At 46.2% G+C, this 18,868-nt stretch overlaps 2 protein-coding genes across 3 annotated transcripts; one reads left to right on the top strand and one right to left on the bottom strand.

Annotated features, from left to right (window-relative positions):
* Positions 1-1,948: 1,948 nt before the first annotated feature.
* Positions 1,949-14,475, top strand: Kctd13 (potassium channel tetramerization domain containing 13). Its single transcript, XM_005323840.5, has 6 exons — positions 1,949-2,386; positions 3,621-3,790; positions 10,921-11,010; positions 11,096-11,148; positions 11,812-12,007; positions 13,666-14,475. The coding sequence occupies exons 1-6, from the start codon at positions 2,143-2,145 to the stop codon at positions 13,900-13,902; spliced, it is 990 nt and encodes a 329-aa protein (XP_005323897.1). The 5' UTR covers positions 1,949-2,142; the 3' UTR covers positions 13,903-14,475.
* Positions 14,476-14,611: 136 nt separating this feature from the next.
* Positions 14,612-18,806, bottom strand: Asphd1 (aspartate beta-hydroxylase domain containing 1). Of its 2 annotated transcripts, XM_040278301.2 has the most exons (4): positions 17,413-18,806; positions 16,497-16,562; positions 15,506-15,619; positions 14,612-14,854 (listed from the first exon to the last, which is right to left on the bottom strand). In XM_040278301.2, the coding sequence occupies exons 1-4, from the start codon at positions 18,290-18,292 to the stop codon at positions 14,745-14,747; spliced, it is 1,170 nt and encodes a 389-aa protein (XP_040134235.1). In that variant the 5' UTR covers positions 18,293-18,806; the 3' UTR covers positions 14,612-14,744. The 2 variants fall into 2 exon arrangements, with proteins under 2 accessions (XP_040134235.1, XP_005323898.1); XM_005323841.5 differs by lacking the exon at positions 16,497-16,562.
* Between the last annotated feature and the right edge of the window lie 62 nt (positions 18,807-18,868).

The raw sequence follows: 18,868 nt of genomic DNA, 5'->3' as shown, positions 1-18,868 counted from the left end.
CACACAGAGACAGAGAGGTACCTTTCTCTTTGGGTCCTGTGATGGCTCCTCTGACTTTAGGCGTCCATGGAAAGAGAGTAAAGAGCATGTGCTGAACCCTTTTTTGGGGGGAGAAGACATTCAAATGAGGCAAGGAGTAGGATTATAAAGAAACAGGTGAGTGTAGCTCAACCCCTCTGGGTGCCACCTACTCCTGGGGCCACTCCTTGTTATCCAAGCCAGGGAAAAGCCCAAGTCACAAGTCATGGCACTACTGAGCAATCTTTCAGATCCCCTTGGTGCATCAGACTTAAAGGGGCATGCATTTGGAGTGGCTCCCCGAAATCTTGTGCAGTCAATTGTATTTCACACACAATTATTAGAATTGAGGATTCCAGTCCAAGGTGGTGAGGGCTTGAGTAGAATTAAGGTGAACCTTCTATTTCTGACAACGCCCCCTAGCGACAGGCTACCAGGAATGCATCCATAGTTGAACAAGGAAGGCTGCAAATGCTGGGGAACCACTGGGGTACCCCTTGCTGGGCATCTCAGCAAGAACATGTTTTGAGGAGAATTATTATAGGATTTGGGCTCATGTTAGGTGACTTCATAGGTGGGTTCAAAAAGGGAGGGATTAAGCTGGATGCTGTCAGGTAGCAGGGATAATTATTTTTTGTTATCTTGATAATTCTTATCTGTAAGATGGGAAGAATGAACCAGAGTTAACACCATACTAGGTAAAGCAAAAGCAGTCACATTGTGAGAGAGGGAGTTGTGTTCGGTCATTTTTGTGATTTGGACAATATTTTTGTTTTGGGTTCACACATATTATGAAATTTTCTTTTTCTTGGTCTATCAGTCAGAATGTGACCTTGTCTGATGCTGGTGTTTTGTGAAATTCTGCTCAACCGGACAACACCACAGCTTCACCCTTGGTGCCAGGCCAGCTCATAGCAACACCAAGGCTTGTGGAGGGGGAGTGAAAGCCAGCTCTCAGCTGTTAGGAGCTGGGTTTTTTTTTTTTTTTTTTTTTTTGTCTTTTTCACTATTACACTTGAAAAGCCAGAATTGACAACCTCTTCTGGCAGAACATGAGCTCTCCATGTTACAACATGCCCATTTCTCTCCAATCATTGACCCACTTCACTCGTTACCACTTTTGTCTACTGAAAACGTTTAAATTTGCATCCCTCGCTAAATGGGAAAAGAACCAATTAAGCCCAGGGAGAAATGACTGGCCTAGGATCTCCCAGTGAACCGGTGGAAGGACTGTGGATTTCCCTCTAGCAAAACCCTTTGCTATACATTAAGCCTCTGAGGTATCAGCCTCTAAACAGGTCATTTAAAAATACTTCTCACCACTTTATCTACAGTGGATTCCTATCTTACTGCTTCTTTCTTTCATGACTTTAGCTGGGATTCTAAGATCTTTGCTCAGTTGCTCCAGCCACCCCTGACATTCTCTCTGCTCCTCCAATTCACCAGGCGTGATCACTGTATTTAATCTTCTCTCTGCTTGGGCTCTCTTCCCTCTCATTTCCACCCAGCTACTTCTCCTCAGCTAACATTGAGAGCATCACCTGCTCAGCCAGACCTTCCATCCTTGGCGCACTAGTACCACTGCTACCTCCTCTGGGATCTCCCAGCCCTTGGCCTCCTTTGAGAGCTTCCTTTGAATTTCTGTTGGCTGTTCTCACAATCGGCCAAAGGCATCGGGGCAGGAAACCTTGCCCAGTGCCCTGCCCACTCTGGGCTTCAGTGAGCAGAGACCCAATCGTGGGTCATGGGAATTCGCCTTCAACATCCACAGCGTGCAGAGGCCAGGCACCCCCTCCGTGTAGACTCCGGGATGCGCGGTCAGAGCGCCCCTGGCACTGCCAGGCCAGCCTCTGTCAGCACGTGACCGGCCAACGCCCCCAACTACGCGGACTCTGCACTCGTGGCCCCGCCCTGCGCCAGGGGGTGGGGCCTATGCGCGCCTGCGCAGCTGCTCGGCTTCCGGGTGGCTGGAGCGCGAAGAGGCGGAGGGCCAGTGTTGCAGGGTAGAGGCTTAGAGTGGGCGTGTTTGCCTAGAGCTCCGACCAGGGGGCGGGGGTCCGGGGTCTTTAGAAGCTAGAGACAGCGGGCGGAGAGGGCCTGGGATTTCCGCCACCGCCACCTGGCATGTCGGCCGAGGCCTCGGGCCCGGCGGCAGCCGAGGCCCCATCTCTAGAAGTCCCTAAGCCCTCGGGTCTGGAGCCTGGCTCCGCCGCTTACGGTTTGAAGCCCCTGACCCCGAACAGCAAGTACGTGAAACTGAACGTGGGTGGCTCGCTGCACTACACCACGCTGCGCACCCTCACGGGACAGGACACCATGCTCAAGGCCATGTTCAGCGGCCGCGTGGAGGTGCTCACAGACGCCGGAGGTATGCGCGCCACCCTTTCACGTGCCCCCCGCCATCCCCCAGATTCCCAAATCCCTTTCCTCCAGTTTTCATGGCCAAATCTCGTCATGTCCGTTCTCTAGCTTCACTGTAGTCCAGTCAGTTCGTTCTCATCTCCCTCCAGTCCCCGCTTCCCGTCGTATTTCTCTTTGCTCATTCAAAATATTCCTCCTGCCCCAGTCCTTTATCCCTAGCAATAACCAACTTTTATAGAATCCCTAACCCTGCCAGGCGCTGTGGTCAGTGATTCAACATGTCCCTTCCTAGTCATTGTTATCGGTTCTTCTACCCTTCATCCCTCAAAAGACTTGGGGACCAACCATCTGCCAGCAGTACCCCTTCAGGCAACCTCCATCAGTTTCTTCCAACTTGCTTAGTGTTTTGTTCCCTTCTCTTCTCCCGAACTGCTAACAGCCAGCCTGGAGAAGTGGGAGATCTTGGCCGCCTCTCTGTTCCCCTAACGCAAGTTCCTGTACACGGAGGAGTCATCTGTAAATGCACTGTAGAAGGAGAAAGCTGCTTTGAGTTTGTCCAGGACAGCAGAGTGTAGGGTGGACAGTCTTGGCATGTGAACTTTATCTTCTTGGAGTGTTGCATTTAAGTTTGAGACCCATATGCCCTTAGTAGAACCTTGAAGTTTGCAGGAAAATAAAAATTTGGGAGGAGTTCAGCCTTTAACTACTAAAAGTGAAGAATTCATTTATTCAGTAAGTATTTGCAAAGTACCAGTTACTCCTGGAGACCCTTTGGTAAAGGAATCTGACAAGATCAGTCTTATGGAGTTTGCTTTTTTTTTAATATTTATTTTTTAGGTGTAGATGGACACAACACAATGCCTTTATTTTTATGTGGTGCTGAGGATCCAACCGGGCCACACCTGTGCTAGGCAAGCGTTCCACAGCTGAGCCACAATCCCAGCCCCTGGAGTTTACTTTTTGGGGAGGGGGTTGGAAGAGTCCAATAAGCAAGTAAACAATAAAATGTATGTATATAATCACAGTTAATAAGTCCTATGAATAATTTAAAGTTTAAAATGTTAGTGAAGGGAAGTAGAGGGTAGGGGTAGGTATTTTAATTAAATAAAATGGTCAGAATCAACACCAGGGGTTATTGATAAAATGAGAACTTTGTCATGATGAAAGCCTTCAGAAAGATTTGTTAGCTCTAGGGACCCCAGCAAAGCCATCCTTTTTCCTGTGTCTGCCCACCCCACTAGGTTGGGTGTTGATTGACCGGAGCGGCCGCCACTTTGGTACCATCCTCAACTACCTGCGGGATGGGTCTGTGCCACTTCCTGAGAGTACCAGAGAACTGGGAGAGTTACTAGGAGAAGCCCGCTACTACCTGGTACAAGGCCTGATTGAGGACTGCCAGCTGGCACTACAGGTGAGGGTCTTCCCCTACTCCTCAGTTCCTATGTCCATGTGCCTCTCAGAGTTGCCCAGGCATTTGGCTGTTAGGCAGGAAAATGGAGATATAGGGTCTGCCCTGGAGAGCCTGGCTCTGGCTGGCAATAACCCCAGAGAATATGGGGGTGTGATCCTCTTCATCCCTGTTTCCTCAAGCACAGTCCCCTCACCACCTCATGGCAGGACTGTTGCAATGATAAATACTTGCTTTCTACTTCTTGCTGGTCCTTCCCAGACAATCCAGCTATTTAACCACGTAAGTAATTTATCCTTGAACACAATCCCCATCTATTTTCCTCCTTGCTCAGAAGTTCTGTGCCACTGGGGAAAACATATAAAAATTTAAATTGGAATATAATAACCTCCATGATCTGGTCCTATCCTGGGAGGCAGCATTTTCCCATGTCTCCTATCTCCCTAGGGTTTGTTTTTGTTTGAGTGAAATTCTTTTGTCAAATTAAATCTCACCGAAGCTACAGAGCTGCATCTACTGGGCTCCATTTCTGTGGATCCCTTAGGAATCTGAGAACAGGGCTTGGAAAGCACAGTCAGGACCCAGAGGGGTCCTTGTCACCTCTGCCGCGGCTAATTGAGCAACCTTGAGCAAGTCAGTTCCTACTGCTGGTACTCTGTCTCTGTGTCCCAAAAGATAGTCAGGAAAAATAAGTACAGTGTAATGAGTTTTATATAAAGCCTTTTATTCTGTTTAGTTTTAACAATGTTAAAATGTCTTATCTTTTATGATATAATAATAACAGGAGATTATAAGAGTTTCTCTTTTATGCCCTTTATAGATTAAAAAGTAGTGAATAACTTTCTCTTATCTCAGGGAATATTTACTGCTTCTTGAAATTCAAAGGTATAAAATCTCTTTGAATGATATCCATGGTTTTCAAACTTTTTGACTGTAGCCCATAGGGGGAAAAAAAATACTTTATATACTCATTCATGTAACTGAAATAAGAGTGTTATGAAAGGATACTTTTAGTGAAATGTACTTGGATATATTGTTTCTTTCCTTTCTTCCTTCCTTTCTTCTTCCTTATTCCTTCTTTCTTCTTTAATACAGTTTGAGACACATTAAACTTATTTCATGACCCATTAATGAGTTACCACTTGGCAATTGAAAAAACATTAAACTAGATCTTAGAAATACATTCCTGCTGTATAATTTTAAACTGAGCTAATGTTATTGTATATCTACTATGCATTGGGAAGGATTTTGCTATCTGGTTGTGTGTAGATTTTGTACCCTTGGTTGACATAAGAGAAACATGAGGTCAATGAGCAACCAAGGTCAATGAGCCAGTAAGCAGCAGAGCTCAGATTCACCCCCGGGTTTTCTGACTCCCAAATGCTTTTCCTTCATGCTCCATCTGACTCCTTTCTAGGTTTTCTGAGGACCCCTCTCAGCTCCACCCCCTACAGCTCAGCACACTCCTCAGGGTATGGCACACAGTCATCATTGGTCTCTGCAAATCTTTTCTCTTTTTAGTTTTTCCTCATCATTCCCAATCACCTACTCACTTTCCTTTTCCTCAGGAGTATCCATCCATTTCTGATGTTTTGATAACATACGCTTGGATTATATTTGTTCCCTGGAAAAGCTAAAGCATTATTGGTACATACATTTTAAATTTTCATAAGTGGCATTGAGTAGTGGTTTGTGTTGTTTCATAGTTTTTCATTCAACACTTGTTTTTTTAAATCTATTCATACTGTTGCATGTACATCTAGTTCTTTGCTTCTAACAGCTGCACAGGAATCTGTGGTGTTCGCTTGCTATCTTTTATTTATACATTCCCCTGAGGTTGGAGACCTAGATTGTCCCCACAAATAGTGCCACTGTGAGTATCCTTGTACATGTCCCCTTTTGCTCCTGTGCCATAGTTTCTTGTGATTGTAGCTGAAAGAATTACTGGGACATGGAACATATGCAATCTGAATTTCAGTAAATATTGTCAGATTGCTCTCCCAAATGGTTCTAGTGCTTTATTCTCATGATCTTCAGTGCATAAGAAATCCCATTTGTTCAAATTCTCAACACGTGGCATCCTCCTTTCTAATTTTGCCAGTCTGATGGATATAGAGTGATCTCATTCCACTTTGCATGCCTCTTGATTACTAATGAGATTGAGCATCCTTTCATATACATACTCACTAGCTTTTTTGGTGTCACTCTTCTGTAAATTGCTTATTCATATTCTTTACCAAATTTTCTAGCGAGTCTCCTGTCTTTCTCTTGTTGCTTAGCAGGAGATCCTTGCATATTTTAGTTTAGTTCCTAGGGAAAATTAAGCCCTATTATGTAATGGCATGTATTACACATGCTCTAAGGCATGCTATAAATGAACTTTTCTTCTAAGCATCTAGGATAGTACTATTTTTCTATCATGCTTGAGAGGATTCAGAAAATAACACAAATTCTTTTCCAGGTTTTGAGATTTACATAAGAAACCCCATCTAGATAATAATTTGTAGTCAATTTTAGATATTGTTAGTATTTTCTCTTAGAATGTCACCTGTCTGTAGTATCTGGTATTGATTTTTTTTTAATTACAAATAACCACTCATTATATTTAAAGCAGTATTTATAATATCAATTGCAGAACTTTAGTAAACACAGATAACCAAAAAAATATGAGCAACAGTTTTTTTCCAGGTCTTTTGGGTATGTGTTGTGTGCATGCAAAATGTGTGTCTCTGCCACAATAAGATTGTGCTGTGTGTACTGTTTTATAATCTGCTTTTTAAAATTATTAATAATTGCCATCTTTCTGTATCAATAAAGTTTTTATGTAACATCCAGGGCATATTCCAGTTTCTCCAGTTGTTCCAGAAATGTTTTTATACCTGGTTCATCCAAACCAGAATCCAGTCTAGGTCCTCATATTGCATCTGGTTATCATGTTCTGTAAGTCTTGTCCAATCCAAAACAGTCCTTTTTTCTCATGATGCTGACTTTCTAGAGACTGCCAGTTGTCCTATACAATGGACCTGCTTATCAAACCTGCCTGATTATTTTCTCCTGATATCATTGTTGTGTTACCCAGCCCTGTCTTGAATTTCCTGTAAATTGAACCATAAATTTTAAGGCTTGATACTAAGCATTTTGGTTAGAATACCTTATAGGTATGTTATATATTTCATATTTGGCTACATCAAAAGATCCATAACATTGCTAATATGAGCCCTTATTAATGTTGCTCATAATTGGTCCCTGGATTTGGGTATTGGTTTGATTCTTTTATTATGTTTACTTTCCTTGTTGCCAACTGTGAAGCCATCTGTATGATATTATTTGGGCATTACAGGTAGCAATTACCTATCAACAGTAGACCAATTGATAAACCTTGCCTGAATCAATAATTTTATTATGGTTGTAGAATAGTTATAATTCTATCATTTCTTCAACATTATTCCATGGGGATTACTTACCAAGTTGTCTTCCATTGTCAACTGAGACATTCTTGACATTAATGTAGACAAATTATCTTTTTTTTTTTTTTTTTTGCTTAGTAGTATATTTTACTTATTTAAGATATAAGAAGTTTTTCCTGTTCTACATTTTTTATTAGCTTTGTAATTCTGTTTTTATAGTTTCATATATGGACCTTTTACTCTTGGTAGTGTACTCAGTTTTTAAAATGTGAATTATGAAGGGATGTGACTCTCTTTTTTTTTTAATCCTCCATAGAGTAAGCTAGTTTTCCTTTCCCATACTAAGTAGGGCTAACATGTACCAAATAGATTGTTGAAGGGATATGGTGTGACTTTTGAAGCTAGGACATAAAAGGCATTACTACTTCTTCTGCGCCTCTCTTGGATCATTTATTCTGGGAGCCAGACATTTTGTGACGACACTCAAGCAGCCTTCAGGAGCTCCATTTGGTAAGGAACTGACGCTTCTTGCCAACCACCAGCACAAACCTTCAGCCATCTGGATGAACTATCTCGGAAGCATATACTCCAGGCCTGGTCAAATCTTCAGATGACATACCCTAGCCAACATCTAAACTATAACTTCATAAAAGACCCTGAGCCAGGACCACCCACCTAGGCCAATCTTAAATTCCTGATTCATAGAAGGTGTAAGGATTAATAAATGTTTATTTTAAGCCGCTAAATTTGTAGTAATTTGTTACCCAGCAAGAGATACAGATTTTGGTTCCTGGAGTGGGGCATCTGCTATAAGAAAAACTTCAAATGTGGAAGTAGCTTTAGAACTAAGAAGTAGGGAGGAATTCAAAGGACTGAGGATAATGTTAGTAAAAACCTAAAGAGTTTTGAAGAGTTTGTTAATAGAAGATTGATGACGGTGAGACGGCAGCAGTGAGGGCTTAACAGTTAGGAAAATGTTCTTGGAAAGTTATGTACTAGTTATATACTCCCAGAAAGCTTAGCAACCTTGTCTCTGGTAATTTAGAAAGTAGAAAATATACCTAGAGAACTTGGTTATCTAGTTACGGAGGTTCCCAGATAGAATGCTAAAGGTACCACCTAGTTTCTTATTGCTTATGGTAAAACAGAAGAGGAGAGAAAACCTAAAGAAAAAGCAGTGGAACAAAAAAAAAAAGCCATAAATTGTTCGATTTAGAAATTCCCAGCCTTCCAAATAATAAATATGTTCAAGTTAAACTGCCAGGCAAAGATTAAAAACAGGGTGTTCTCAGGAAAACATGGTCTAAAGATGAACCAGGAATGGGATTATAAAGTCCTTTGACTCTAAAGTTCTCAGAAATATCCAAGAAGATGCCTCGGAGAATCATTTGATAAATAATAGCACTTCTAAGAAGTGCTTAGGGTGTTGTCCCTCAGGAGTCAGCCCAAGCCTAAAGTAGAGAAGGGCATGTCTTACAGATTTGTGAGTATGGCTTTTTTCTTGGGAAGCAAACCCCAAGACTTATAAGATGATAAGTATTAAAGATAATTATATTGACAGAAACACTACTAGCTTGGATCAAAAGGGACAGAGACAGCAAAAGAAGAGGCTTTGGACTCCCAAACTTCCACAGGCAGGAAGTAGGCTGAGGAAACTATGGAGCTGCAAACATCTTTCATGGAAAAGGAAGGCTGACTCAGCATAGGAGCCTGGAGAATTGTTTCTGAACAAGGGTAGGCATTAAAGAATTCCTAGCCTATGTCCAAAGGAATCACAGAATCTCTAGGACCAGGAATCTCTCTGTGCCTTCTGTTTCCCCTGCCCCCTTTTGAACAAGAGTGTCCCCCATGGTCATCTTGTGCCTGTTTGGCCATTGCATATTGAGTATGTGGAGGAGACAATTTATTTCTTATTCCCAAGTCTTTAGGGAAAGTCCTTCAGGAGCTATATTTAGGGAATTATACCCAAGTAGCCTCATCCCTACCCAGACCTGATTGAGATGTCAGCATTCTATACTTTGAGTTGATGCTGTAATGGGATGAGACTTTGAGGGATGTTGGGAAGGGGCAAATGGGTTTTGCATGTGAATCATCAGAGGGTGGGCTTTGCAGCCAACCTCCAGGGCAGCCCCAGTGATTCTTATCCTCAAGTAGTCATTCCTTGTGTCACCTCCTTGCACCTTGAGTAGGGCTCATGAATCTGTATCAGAGGTCAATGAGGCTTCCACCTTGCTCTTGCTTGGATTATTTGCTCTGGGGAAGCCAGATTCTATGTCATGAGGATTCTCAAGCACACCAGTAGAGAGGTCCATAAGGCAGGAGTTGGGTGTTTCCTGCCAACAACTGTTACCAGCCATACAAGAAAGCTTCCTCAGAAATGGATCCTCTAGAGGGAATCCTCTTCAGATGCCAGTATCTCCTTCTGATCACAACCATGTGAGAGAACTCATGCCAGAATGGTCTGATGAAGCCACTTCTGAATTCCTGACTTATGCAAACTGAAATAATGAATACATTTGTTAATTGAGGCTGCTAAGTTCGTGGGCAGTTTGTTCAGCAATAAGTAACTAACGTACTCTCCATACTTACCCCCGCTCATCTGTGGTGTCCTTTTTCAAATATCAGTTCTCATACACACCAGTCTGTTTCTGAGCAGTCTATTGTGTCCCATTTGTTTTTTACTTCTGAGCCAGAACTGCTCTTTTAAAAAACTAACCCTGAGGCAGGTGACATGGTACATGCTTTAATCCCAGCAATTTGGGAGCTGAGAAAGGAGGATCACAATTTCAAGGCCAACCTTAGCAATTTAGCAATGACCAGTCTCAAAAAATAAAAGGGGAAGGGTATTTAGTGATAAAGTGCTCTGGGTTCGATCCCCAGTACTTCCCCCCACTCCCTGAAAAAAATTTGACTCTAGTTTTAGACTTTTATTCCATTTACATTTTGTTTTATTTATTAATTCACTTACTTATTTTGAGGTGGGGTCTTGTCACGTTGCCCAGGCTGGTCTTGAACTCCTGGTCTCCTGCCTCAGTCTCCCAAGTTACTGGGGCTACAGCATATGCTACTACACCAGCCTTTCATATTAATTTTGAAGAAGCCTTAGGGGAAAAAATAGGGAAATTGGCTGAGCACCATGGCGCACGCCTCTAGTCCCTGTGACTCAGGATGCTGAGGCAGGATTACAAGTTTAAGGCCAGCCTAGCAACTTAGTCCCTAAAGCAACTTATCAAGACTCTGTCTCAAATGATACAAAGCACTAGGGATGTGGCTCAGTGGTTAAGCAAACAGGAGGCTGCTTTAGCCAGGGCCCTTAGTGAGCAGGGCTGGCACTGTGAAGAGGCACCTTTGAGCCAAGATCTGAATAGTATAAAGCAGCCAACAGTGCAGGCAGCAGAGTGGAAACCCAGGGCCAGGATGGACACAGCTGGAAGCATGAAGGAGCAAGGCAGGCAGCAGAGCCAGCAGAGATGGGATCCTGCACAGCCTGGTGGACACTGAGTCTGGATTTTTCTCCTGCCTAGGGCCACAAGCAGCATTTATTTATTTATCTATCTGTTGTCTATCTATTTTTGGTGCTGGGGATTGAACACAGGGCCTAGCACATGCAAGGCTCTATCAACTGAACTATATCCCCAGCCCGCACAAGCAGCTTTTGAAGGCCTTTAAGTGAAGGAGCGAATGACCTCTGGTTATATTGTTAACCACCTTCCACTTCTTCCCCAGCAAAAAAGGGAGAACCTGTGCCCGCTGTGCCTCATCCCCACGGTGACATCTCCCCGGGAGGAGCAGCAGCTCCTGGCCAGCACCTCTAAGGTGAGGCCCCTGAGCTCTGTGGGGTGGAGGCTTAGGGCCTCTCCCTGCAGCCTGATCCCATCCTTCTCCTCCTCTCCCCCAACAGCCCGTGGTGAAGCTCCTGCACAACCGCAGTAACAACAAGTACTCCTATACCAGGTGACTGCTGTGGTGGGGCAGGGTGTGTGTGTTCACATGCAAACCAGGCAAAACCCTGGGGTGCACAGCTCTGCTGCGGGTCCAAAGGGAAGGCTATGGCCACACAGGGGCAATAAGGACACCTGCCTCAGTGCACATTCCAGCTCTGCCACTTGCCCACTGGGTACTTTGAGCAGATCATCCCCCATTCAGAGCTTCAGTTGTATCCTCAGTACACAGAGGTTTAGCTGAGGACTACATGATGGCTGTCATGGACTAAGTGCTGATTTTCAAACCAGATTTCTCTAAGTGCTCTGTTAACTTAGACAACTCTTCCACTGTTTTGAGGTAGGTGTTGTGAACTCCATTGACAGATGAGGAGATTGAGGCACCAAGAGGTGTTAAGTAACTTGCCTAGTGTCAGTCAGTTAAAAAGTGGCAGAGCTGGGGTGCCTGATGTGGCAGCTTGGTGAAGCAGCCTGGCTCAAAAGCCTACATGGGGAGCTGAATGGCTATGCTTGCTGGGATTTACCCAGCAAATGCTATTTCCCTTTTGAGGCCTGTTTGGCTGGAAGATCCTGCAGGGCAGAACCAGAGTGCCTTCAGGAGGGGGGGGCGGAGCAGGAAGGGGAAGCCAGTCATGCTGAGGCCTTGCTGCACCCCCCCTCCCAACCTGGTCCTCAGCACTTCAGATGACAACCTACTTAAGAACATCGAACTATTTGACAAATTGGCCCTGCGCTTCCACGGGCGACTGCTCTTCCTCAAGGATGTCCTGGGGGATGAGATCTGCTGCTGGTCTTTCTACGGGCAGGGTCGCAAAATCGCCGAGGTGTGTTGCACCTCCATTGTCTATGCCACGGAGAAGAAGCAAACCAAGGTCAGAGGGGTTCCAGGACTGGTCAGGGAGGCATGAGGGTGGGTAGAACCAGGACCCTGGACAGAGGCAGCTTAGCTGATGGGGCAGGGAGAGTCCTTCAGTTGGAGTCAGGGGCCAGAGTTCTGGGGCCTTGGCTGTTTAACTTGGGCAGGTCATCTTACTTCAGTGGTCACTTTCTCTCCCTGTAAAATGAGGGTGTTGGTTTAGAGCAGGGTTGTCTTCTGTGCTGAGAACTGAACTCGGGGCATCTCATAGAGCAGGGTTCTTAACCTCTGCATCCCCGGCAATAGTTTGCAGGTTTGGAGGTGTGTACATTTTTCTGTCTAGAAAGTCCATGGTTGTCTTTATTATTTCAGAAGAATCTATTATCCACAAAAGTTTCTTAAAACCTAAGGACCACATGGTCTCTTGGAACACATCTGAGTTTGTAGATTCTGAGTCATGAACATGACAATCATCAGCAAATGTTTCTCAAGCACCTGCTCTGCACTAAACACTGCCCAGACTCGGAACCGCAGAGGAGGATAAGCTGAGTAATGAGCAAGCCCTTCTTCACCTGTTTCTTCTGAACTTAATATGAGGCTATACCCTGGGTACTCCCCAAAGCCACTTCACACCTCCCACCTCTGCACACATTCTTTTTGGAATTTTTTTTTCCCTGTCCCTTTCCACTTAATGAACCTGTACCTAACCATTAAGACCCAAGCCAAGCATCATTTTCCTTGGGACACCTTTGCTCATGAACTTTGAGTCCAACCATCTCAAAGTTGGTCACACTCCCTTCTTAGCTGGAGATAGCATTTATGATAGTGTATGGGTGTGGAAATGGTGGCTGCTTCAGTGGCCAGGCAATTCTTTGCCTTTTTTTTTCCTGTCTCCCCAACACTAGCCTGGCCCTTGTCACACAGGTAGGAAACATTGATGGAATGCATGAGTGAATGAATGACTTGGCTCCTTGAAGGTTTCTTCTGCAATTGGGAAGAAAGGAAGATAAACCAATAATTAGAATACAACTTGTTCAGAGCTACATACATTATATCCTTCCAAGGCCACACGAGTGGAGTACCCCAACAACTTGACTTTGTTTCTGTGTACTTCGTTCATCACTCTGCCTCAATGGCATTGGCCTCCTGTTGATCTTTGAATAATCCACTAGGCATACCACTGACCTGGGTGCCATTGCCACTCCCCAGCCTGCTTTCTCTAGCTATCCCTGGTCTGCCTCCCTCCCCTGCTTTGGTTAGATATACCCTCCAGTGATATCCCTAAACTCCCTCTTGAAAGATGTCACACTGGCCATGGCCAAGCTCCTTCCCTTTTCTTGATGTGTTTTTGCATAATATTTGTCGTCATCTGACTTAGGTTATGTTTTGAGTGTATATCTGAGTCCTCCTCCTAGAATGGAGACATGCCGAGGGCAGGCACTTTTGTGTTCTGTTCGCTGTCATTCCCCATTCCTATAACAGTACCTAGTGTAGTGCAGTCCCTCATTAGGCTTCAGAGCTTGGAGTATGAGTTTGCCAGGTAAAAGGGGACAGTCCACGCCTGAGAACCTGACTGCAGAGGCTGGGGGGCACATGGGTGCAGGAGCTGTGGGGGACAGGGACTATGGGACTGGACCAGAGGGTAGGAGTGGGGAGATTGATGGCCTTTTGCAGGTGGAATTCCCAGAGGCCCGGATCTTCGAGGAGACCCTGAATATCCTCATCTATGAGACTCCACGGGACCCAGACCCAGCCCTCCTTGAGGCCACAGGGGGTGCATCTGGAGGTGGTGGGGCCGGCCGAGGGGAAGATGAAGAGAACCGGGAGCACCGTGTCCGCAGGATCCACGTCAGGCGCCACATCACCCACGATGAGCGTCCTCATGGCCAACAGATTGTTTTCAAGGACTGACTTTTGACCCTTCCCCTGGCATTTGACCCTTGCCCTTCCTTCCTCCTGGGAACCATCCATACCTCTTGTTTTTCTCCCATCCCCAGACCTTTGCCCCGGCTCTGCTGGCCAAGTCGTGGGTCTTCTGTCCCTTCGTTGCATGGTACAGTTCACTTGTGCCATTTTCCGTTCATGTTCACTCACTGCTAACAGTTGTACATTCCAGCCCTTCCCCTCAGGCAGAGCCCTTCAGAAGGCCCCTCCTCCCCATTCTTGTCCTTCGATCTTTCCTTCGCCAGATGGTTTAGAAGGACTTAGAATCCCCTTTTTCTTTTTTTAGTACAGTGTACACACCTAAGTGTTGAGCCATTCCTTAGCAACATCCGCCATGTTCTGAGCCACCTCCCACCATTGTGCAAGGTACTCTGCTTCCCTCCCTCCCTCCCTCCCTCCCCACCATTTTCCCTACCTCCTTAACTTTGTACTAGGCTGGCCTGGGCTGTTGCCAGCTTGGCTATCTTCTTGATCTGTTTCATATTATTTATTATTTTAATTTTATATTAAATTATTGGAATAAAGTTGAGTTGAAAGCCTGCTGCTGGTTCACCCAGGGAGAGGAATGGGGAGAAGGCTTGTGTTAGGTGATGCCTGGCTAGTTGTATGGCAGAAGGCAGGAGTTCCGCCCCAAGCCCTCCCTGAGGCTGGTAGCTGGGAAGGAAGTACACAGGAGTTAGGAAAGGGTTCAAAATTTATATTTCAGCACTTACTGGCCATCCACAGCCCCCTCCCAACCCTCGCAGAGGAGGTGGTCCTGGCTGCCACTAAAGCATCTCCAGCCAGGTGTCTGAAGGGAACACCTTCCTTCAAGGGTCTGGTGCGAAGACAAAGTCGAGGGCCTGACGTTCAGCCCCAGCCACGTTGGGGTGCCAGAGGTCCACAATGAAGACTACTCTAGGCCCATCTTCAGGGGAACCTAGGGCACATGAGGATAGAAACAGAACAGCAGCTGACATGAAGCACTCACTAGAGACTCAAAAGAGTATATAAGTGCCAACCCCTGTTCTAGCCCTTTATATGTGTGAACTCTTAATCACCAAAACAAATTACGAGGTAGCTCCATGGTTATACAAAGCAACTAAGGTATAATAAGCTTAAGTGATTTTCCTAATATCTGACCCCAAAATGTAGAGGGAGAGAAGCCCAGGTGATCCAAACCTGAAGTCCTGTGCTGTGAGCTATTTTGTATGCACCTCCGTTAACTTATTTAACCTGTGATTGCTTTATTAAAAAATAAAAAGGCAGTTTATAATCCCAGCAATTTGGGAGACTGAGGGAGGATCACAATTTGAAGGTCAGCCTCCACAACTTAGTGAGACCCTGTCTCAAATTTTTAAGGAAGTAATGGTAGAGTGCCCCTGGATTTTATCCCCTGTACCAAGAGAGAAAAAAAGGAGGGGGCAGTTGCCACACAGGTGATTGGAGTTATGTGACTCACTCAAGATCATGCAGTTGAGAATTAGTGGTGCTGGGACAGGAACTCAGCTGGGCCTGATTCTGCAGCCCTCTAAGTCTCCTTCACTCTTCATCCTCACCCCCACCCTCAGCAGAGAAGAGGCCCCATTACCATTATGAGCCACTGTGTACAGGAAGGAGTCATCCACCAGGAGGCAGTGCCCCTCAGCCCAGCACTGGGGCTCACCCCCAACCACCAGCTCACAGCCAGAGGGGATCTTCACACCTGTGGGAACAGACCAGGCATTTAACTCCCCTGCTTCTGCCCAAGGCGCCCACTCTGCTCAATCAGCAGATCTAAAGGCCAGGTTCTGTGGTGGTCCCTCCTTGCTCTCTGGTTGGTGACTGGAGTATAATCAACAAAGCAATGGATGGAAGAAGTGCTAGGAGATCATGGAAGTGCTTCTGTGGGAAGCATAATCTGTCATCTTTAGAGAATAAAGAAAGCTTCCTGAAGCAAATGGCATCTCCTTCTTGGTTTCCTGACAATTCACCTCAAGAACCCACTATCTGCAGGCACAGTCTCCTCACAAGATACAACTAAGGAGTCCATCCTGGCCCAAGGATCATACAGTTGGGCATGGTGGAAAAAATGAGACCTACTTAAATGATGGACAATAGGCACGCATCCCAGAGGAGGCCCAGGATTTGAAAATACTCCCAAAGTCTGGGTAGGAGTCTTCTAGGCAATGATAAGGAGGAAGGCTTTCTAGGTTAGAAGTTCAACAGTATGTGATATCTGCCTGAATCAGCCAGAAAGCCTTCATGATTTACAGTATGGTGGGAGGAAGGAGAGGAAGGATCTGGACTTAGTCCTGAGGCCAGCCTGCCCCCAAAGTATAGGACACATCCAACTGGCTGTAAGGAGATGCTTTTGGGTGAAACAAAGTCATGGCATAGAGTAACAATCAGAAAGTTGATTTCCATTTTCTTTCAATCTTCAAAACATCAAAAAGAAAATCTCAAGAGGCTTGTGGCTCCGTGGTAGAGCACTTGCCTAGCACGTGTGAGGCCCTGGGTTTGATCCTCAGCACCATATACAGATAAAAAAATAAAATAAAGGTATTGGGCTGGGGATGTGGCTCAAGCGGTAGCGCGCTCGCCTGGCATGCATGCGTCCCGGGTTTGATCTTCAGCACCACATACAAAGATGTTGTGTCCGCTGAAAACTAAAAAAAAAAAATAAATATTAAAAAAGGTATTATATCCATCTACAACTACAAAAAATATATTTAAAAAAATATCAGGTTGGTGCTACTGGAACTTTAACACCTCACTAATACTGATACCTTTTCGATGAAGAAAATAGAGGCCCCAGGCTTGGAGTGACCTGAGTATTTAACTAAAATGTTTAAGACTTTCTTTTTTCTTTATTTATATTTTAATTATAGGTGGGCACAATATTTTTATGTGGTACTGAGTATTGAACCTGGTGCCTCCCACATGGTAGGTGAGCGCTCTACCTCTGAGCCACAACCCCAGCCCTCTTTTTTTTTTAATTTAAATTTTATAAGTACTTTCTATGTAGAGTAAGAAACACTGATGATCACTTATAACTCTATAAAGATTGCTTTTCATTAAATAATTAAAACCAAAGGTGGGAGGAGAGTCAATGTGAAGAAACATCATACTGGGGTTAAATAACTATGGTAGAGGTTATGAAGATGGTTTGCAGAGAAGTGAAACTCAGAAAATGCTACTGTGGCTGGGCACCATAGTGCATGCCTGTAATCCCAGCAGCTGGGGAGGCTGAGGCTGGAGGATGGCAAGTTCAAAGCCAACCTCAGCAACTTAAACAGTTTAACAAGGCCCTATATCAAAATAAAATACAAAAAAAAAAAAAAGGACTGGGAATGTGGTTCAGTGGTAAAGTGCCCTGTGGGCAATAATGAGTTATGGAAGATTCTGAGAAGAAAGGCATGAGGAAAATTCATAACAGAAAGGTTCATCAGCTGAGAAGCGGGTCTGGATGAGGCATTGTAGAAGCAAGGAAGTTGTCTAAAGGCAGGATTTACTTACCCAGATGGCATCTAACCCGAGCGTTGGTGGGCCCACAGCGGCCCTCGAGCCGGGCCCCAGGTAGAAGGACAGAAAAGCCAGCATTGCCGAAGGTGTTGGCACTCATAAAGCTCCGCAGCCCTCTCAGTGCCCTATAGGCTCCCGGGCACCGTCGGCAGTTGCTGGGTTGGCACCGGCCTGCTTGGTACAGCAGGAGCTGGTAGCACCCAGGGGCTAGGGGTGGGGACCAGCCCCGAGGCAGAGGGGTAGTCCCTGAGAAGTCCCAGCTCACAGCCCCAAAGTCCCGCAAAATGGCAGGGAAGCTGCTTTCTAAGAGTTCCACATCATGCCGTTGGGCATCCCGTGGCACAAAGGGGGCTGAAGGCAGGTCTGGTAGAAAAAACAGGCCTGGGCGCTGAATGCCCAGGACACCAGGCCCTCCTCCAGGGCCTGGGCCACCCTGAGCTGCCCGCCTCACCCTACCCATGCCAGCCCATGAATAGCGCCTGGCATAGGCCCGAAGTCGACGGCTCACTAGGCCTTCTGCTCTGGGTCCTTCTCCAGGCTCCCCAGGGCTCCTTGGGCCTGGTCTGCCAACCTCAGGGCATCCCCTAGGCCCACCACTAACACCTCCAGCCTGGCTCCCAGCCCCCAGGGCCTGTATGTCTTGGGAACCCAGCCGGTAGCAGTACCAGAGGAACAGGGAAGTGAGGGCTCCGAGGAGCAAGGTAAGGGCTGAGGAGGCCAGGGGCAGAGGCCATGGAAGCATAACAGGCAGGGAGGCCCTGGCCAAGAGGCCTGGGGCATCTTCCAGACCCCAGTTTCCTGGTCCCCCCAGCTCTCCACCTGGCCCCTCAATGGCTGCTTCCTGGTCCCCCGCTGGGCAGTTTCCCTTCCACATGCCCTTTCCTGGTTCGTGGGCCTCTCTGATGTCTCCTCTCTACTTTGCACCTCTCTCTCCCCTCCTTCAGGTGCTAGGAGCCTCCTAGCTCGCTCTCCCCTCTCCTCTTACCTCTCCTTCCTCCATTCAGTTGTCTCCCCTCCCTCTATCGCTCTCCTTCCTTCTCCTCTATCGCCCTTCTCTCCCTCTCTCTTCCTTCTCCTCGGGCAGTCTCCTCTCCCTCTGCCTTTCTCCACCCTCAGTCTTCCACTCTCCCCTTTTTTCTTCTTCCTCCACCCCCGCTCCTTCTTTAGCTCGCCCTCCCTTTCCCTTCTAGCTTCCCCGGACAGCCAGCCGTTCCTACCCCGCCTGGACCTGCAGCCCAGGACCCCGCAGCCTGTCTTCCTCCGTGGTGGCCTCTCTCTCTCCTTCCTCCCTCTTCTCTCCTTCTTGCCCTCGCTCCTCACTCGACCCGACCCGCTGGTCTTGCCTCTCTCTCGTTCCCTCTCTCCTACTCGCTCCTTCCTAGGCTCCCACTCACCCTGACGTCACTCCTTCCCGCAGCCCTCCCAGCTTAGCTACCTCCGACCCCTCCCA

This window comes from Ictidomys tridecemlineatus, chromosome 10 (assembly GCF_052094955.1).
Source record: "Ictidomys tridecemlineatus isolate mIctTri1 chromosome 10, mIctTri1.hap1, whole genome shotgun sequence".
NCBI lineage: Eukaryota > Metazoa > Chordata > Mammalia > Rodentia > Sciuridae > Ictidomys > Ictidomys tridecemlineatus.
The sequence above is the reverse complement of the archived record's forward strand: the minus strand, read 5'-3'. Positions and strand labels throughout refer to the sequence as shown.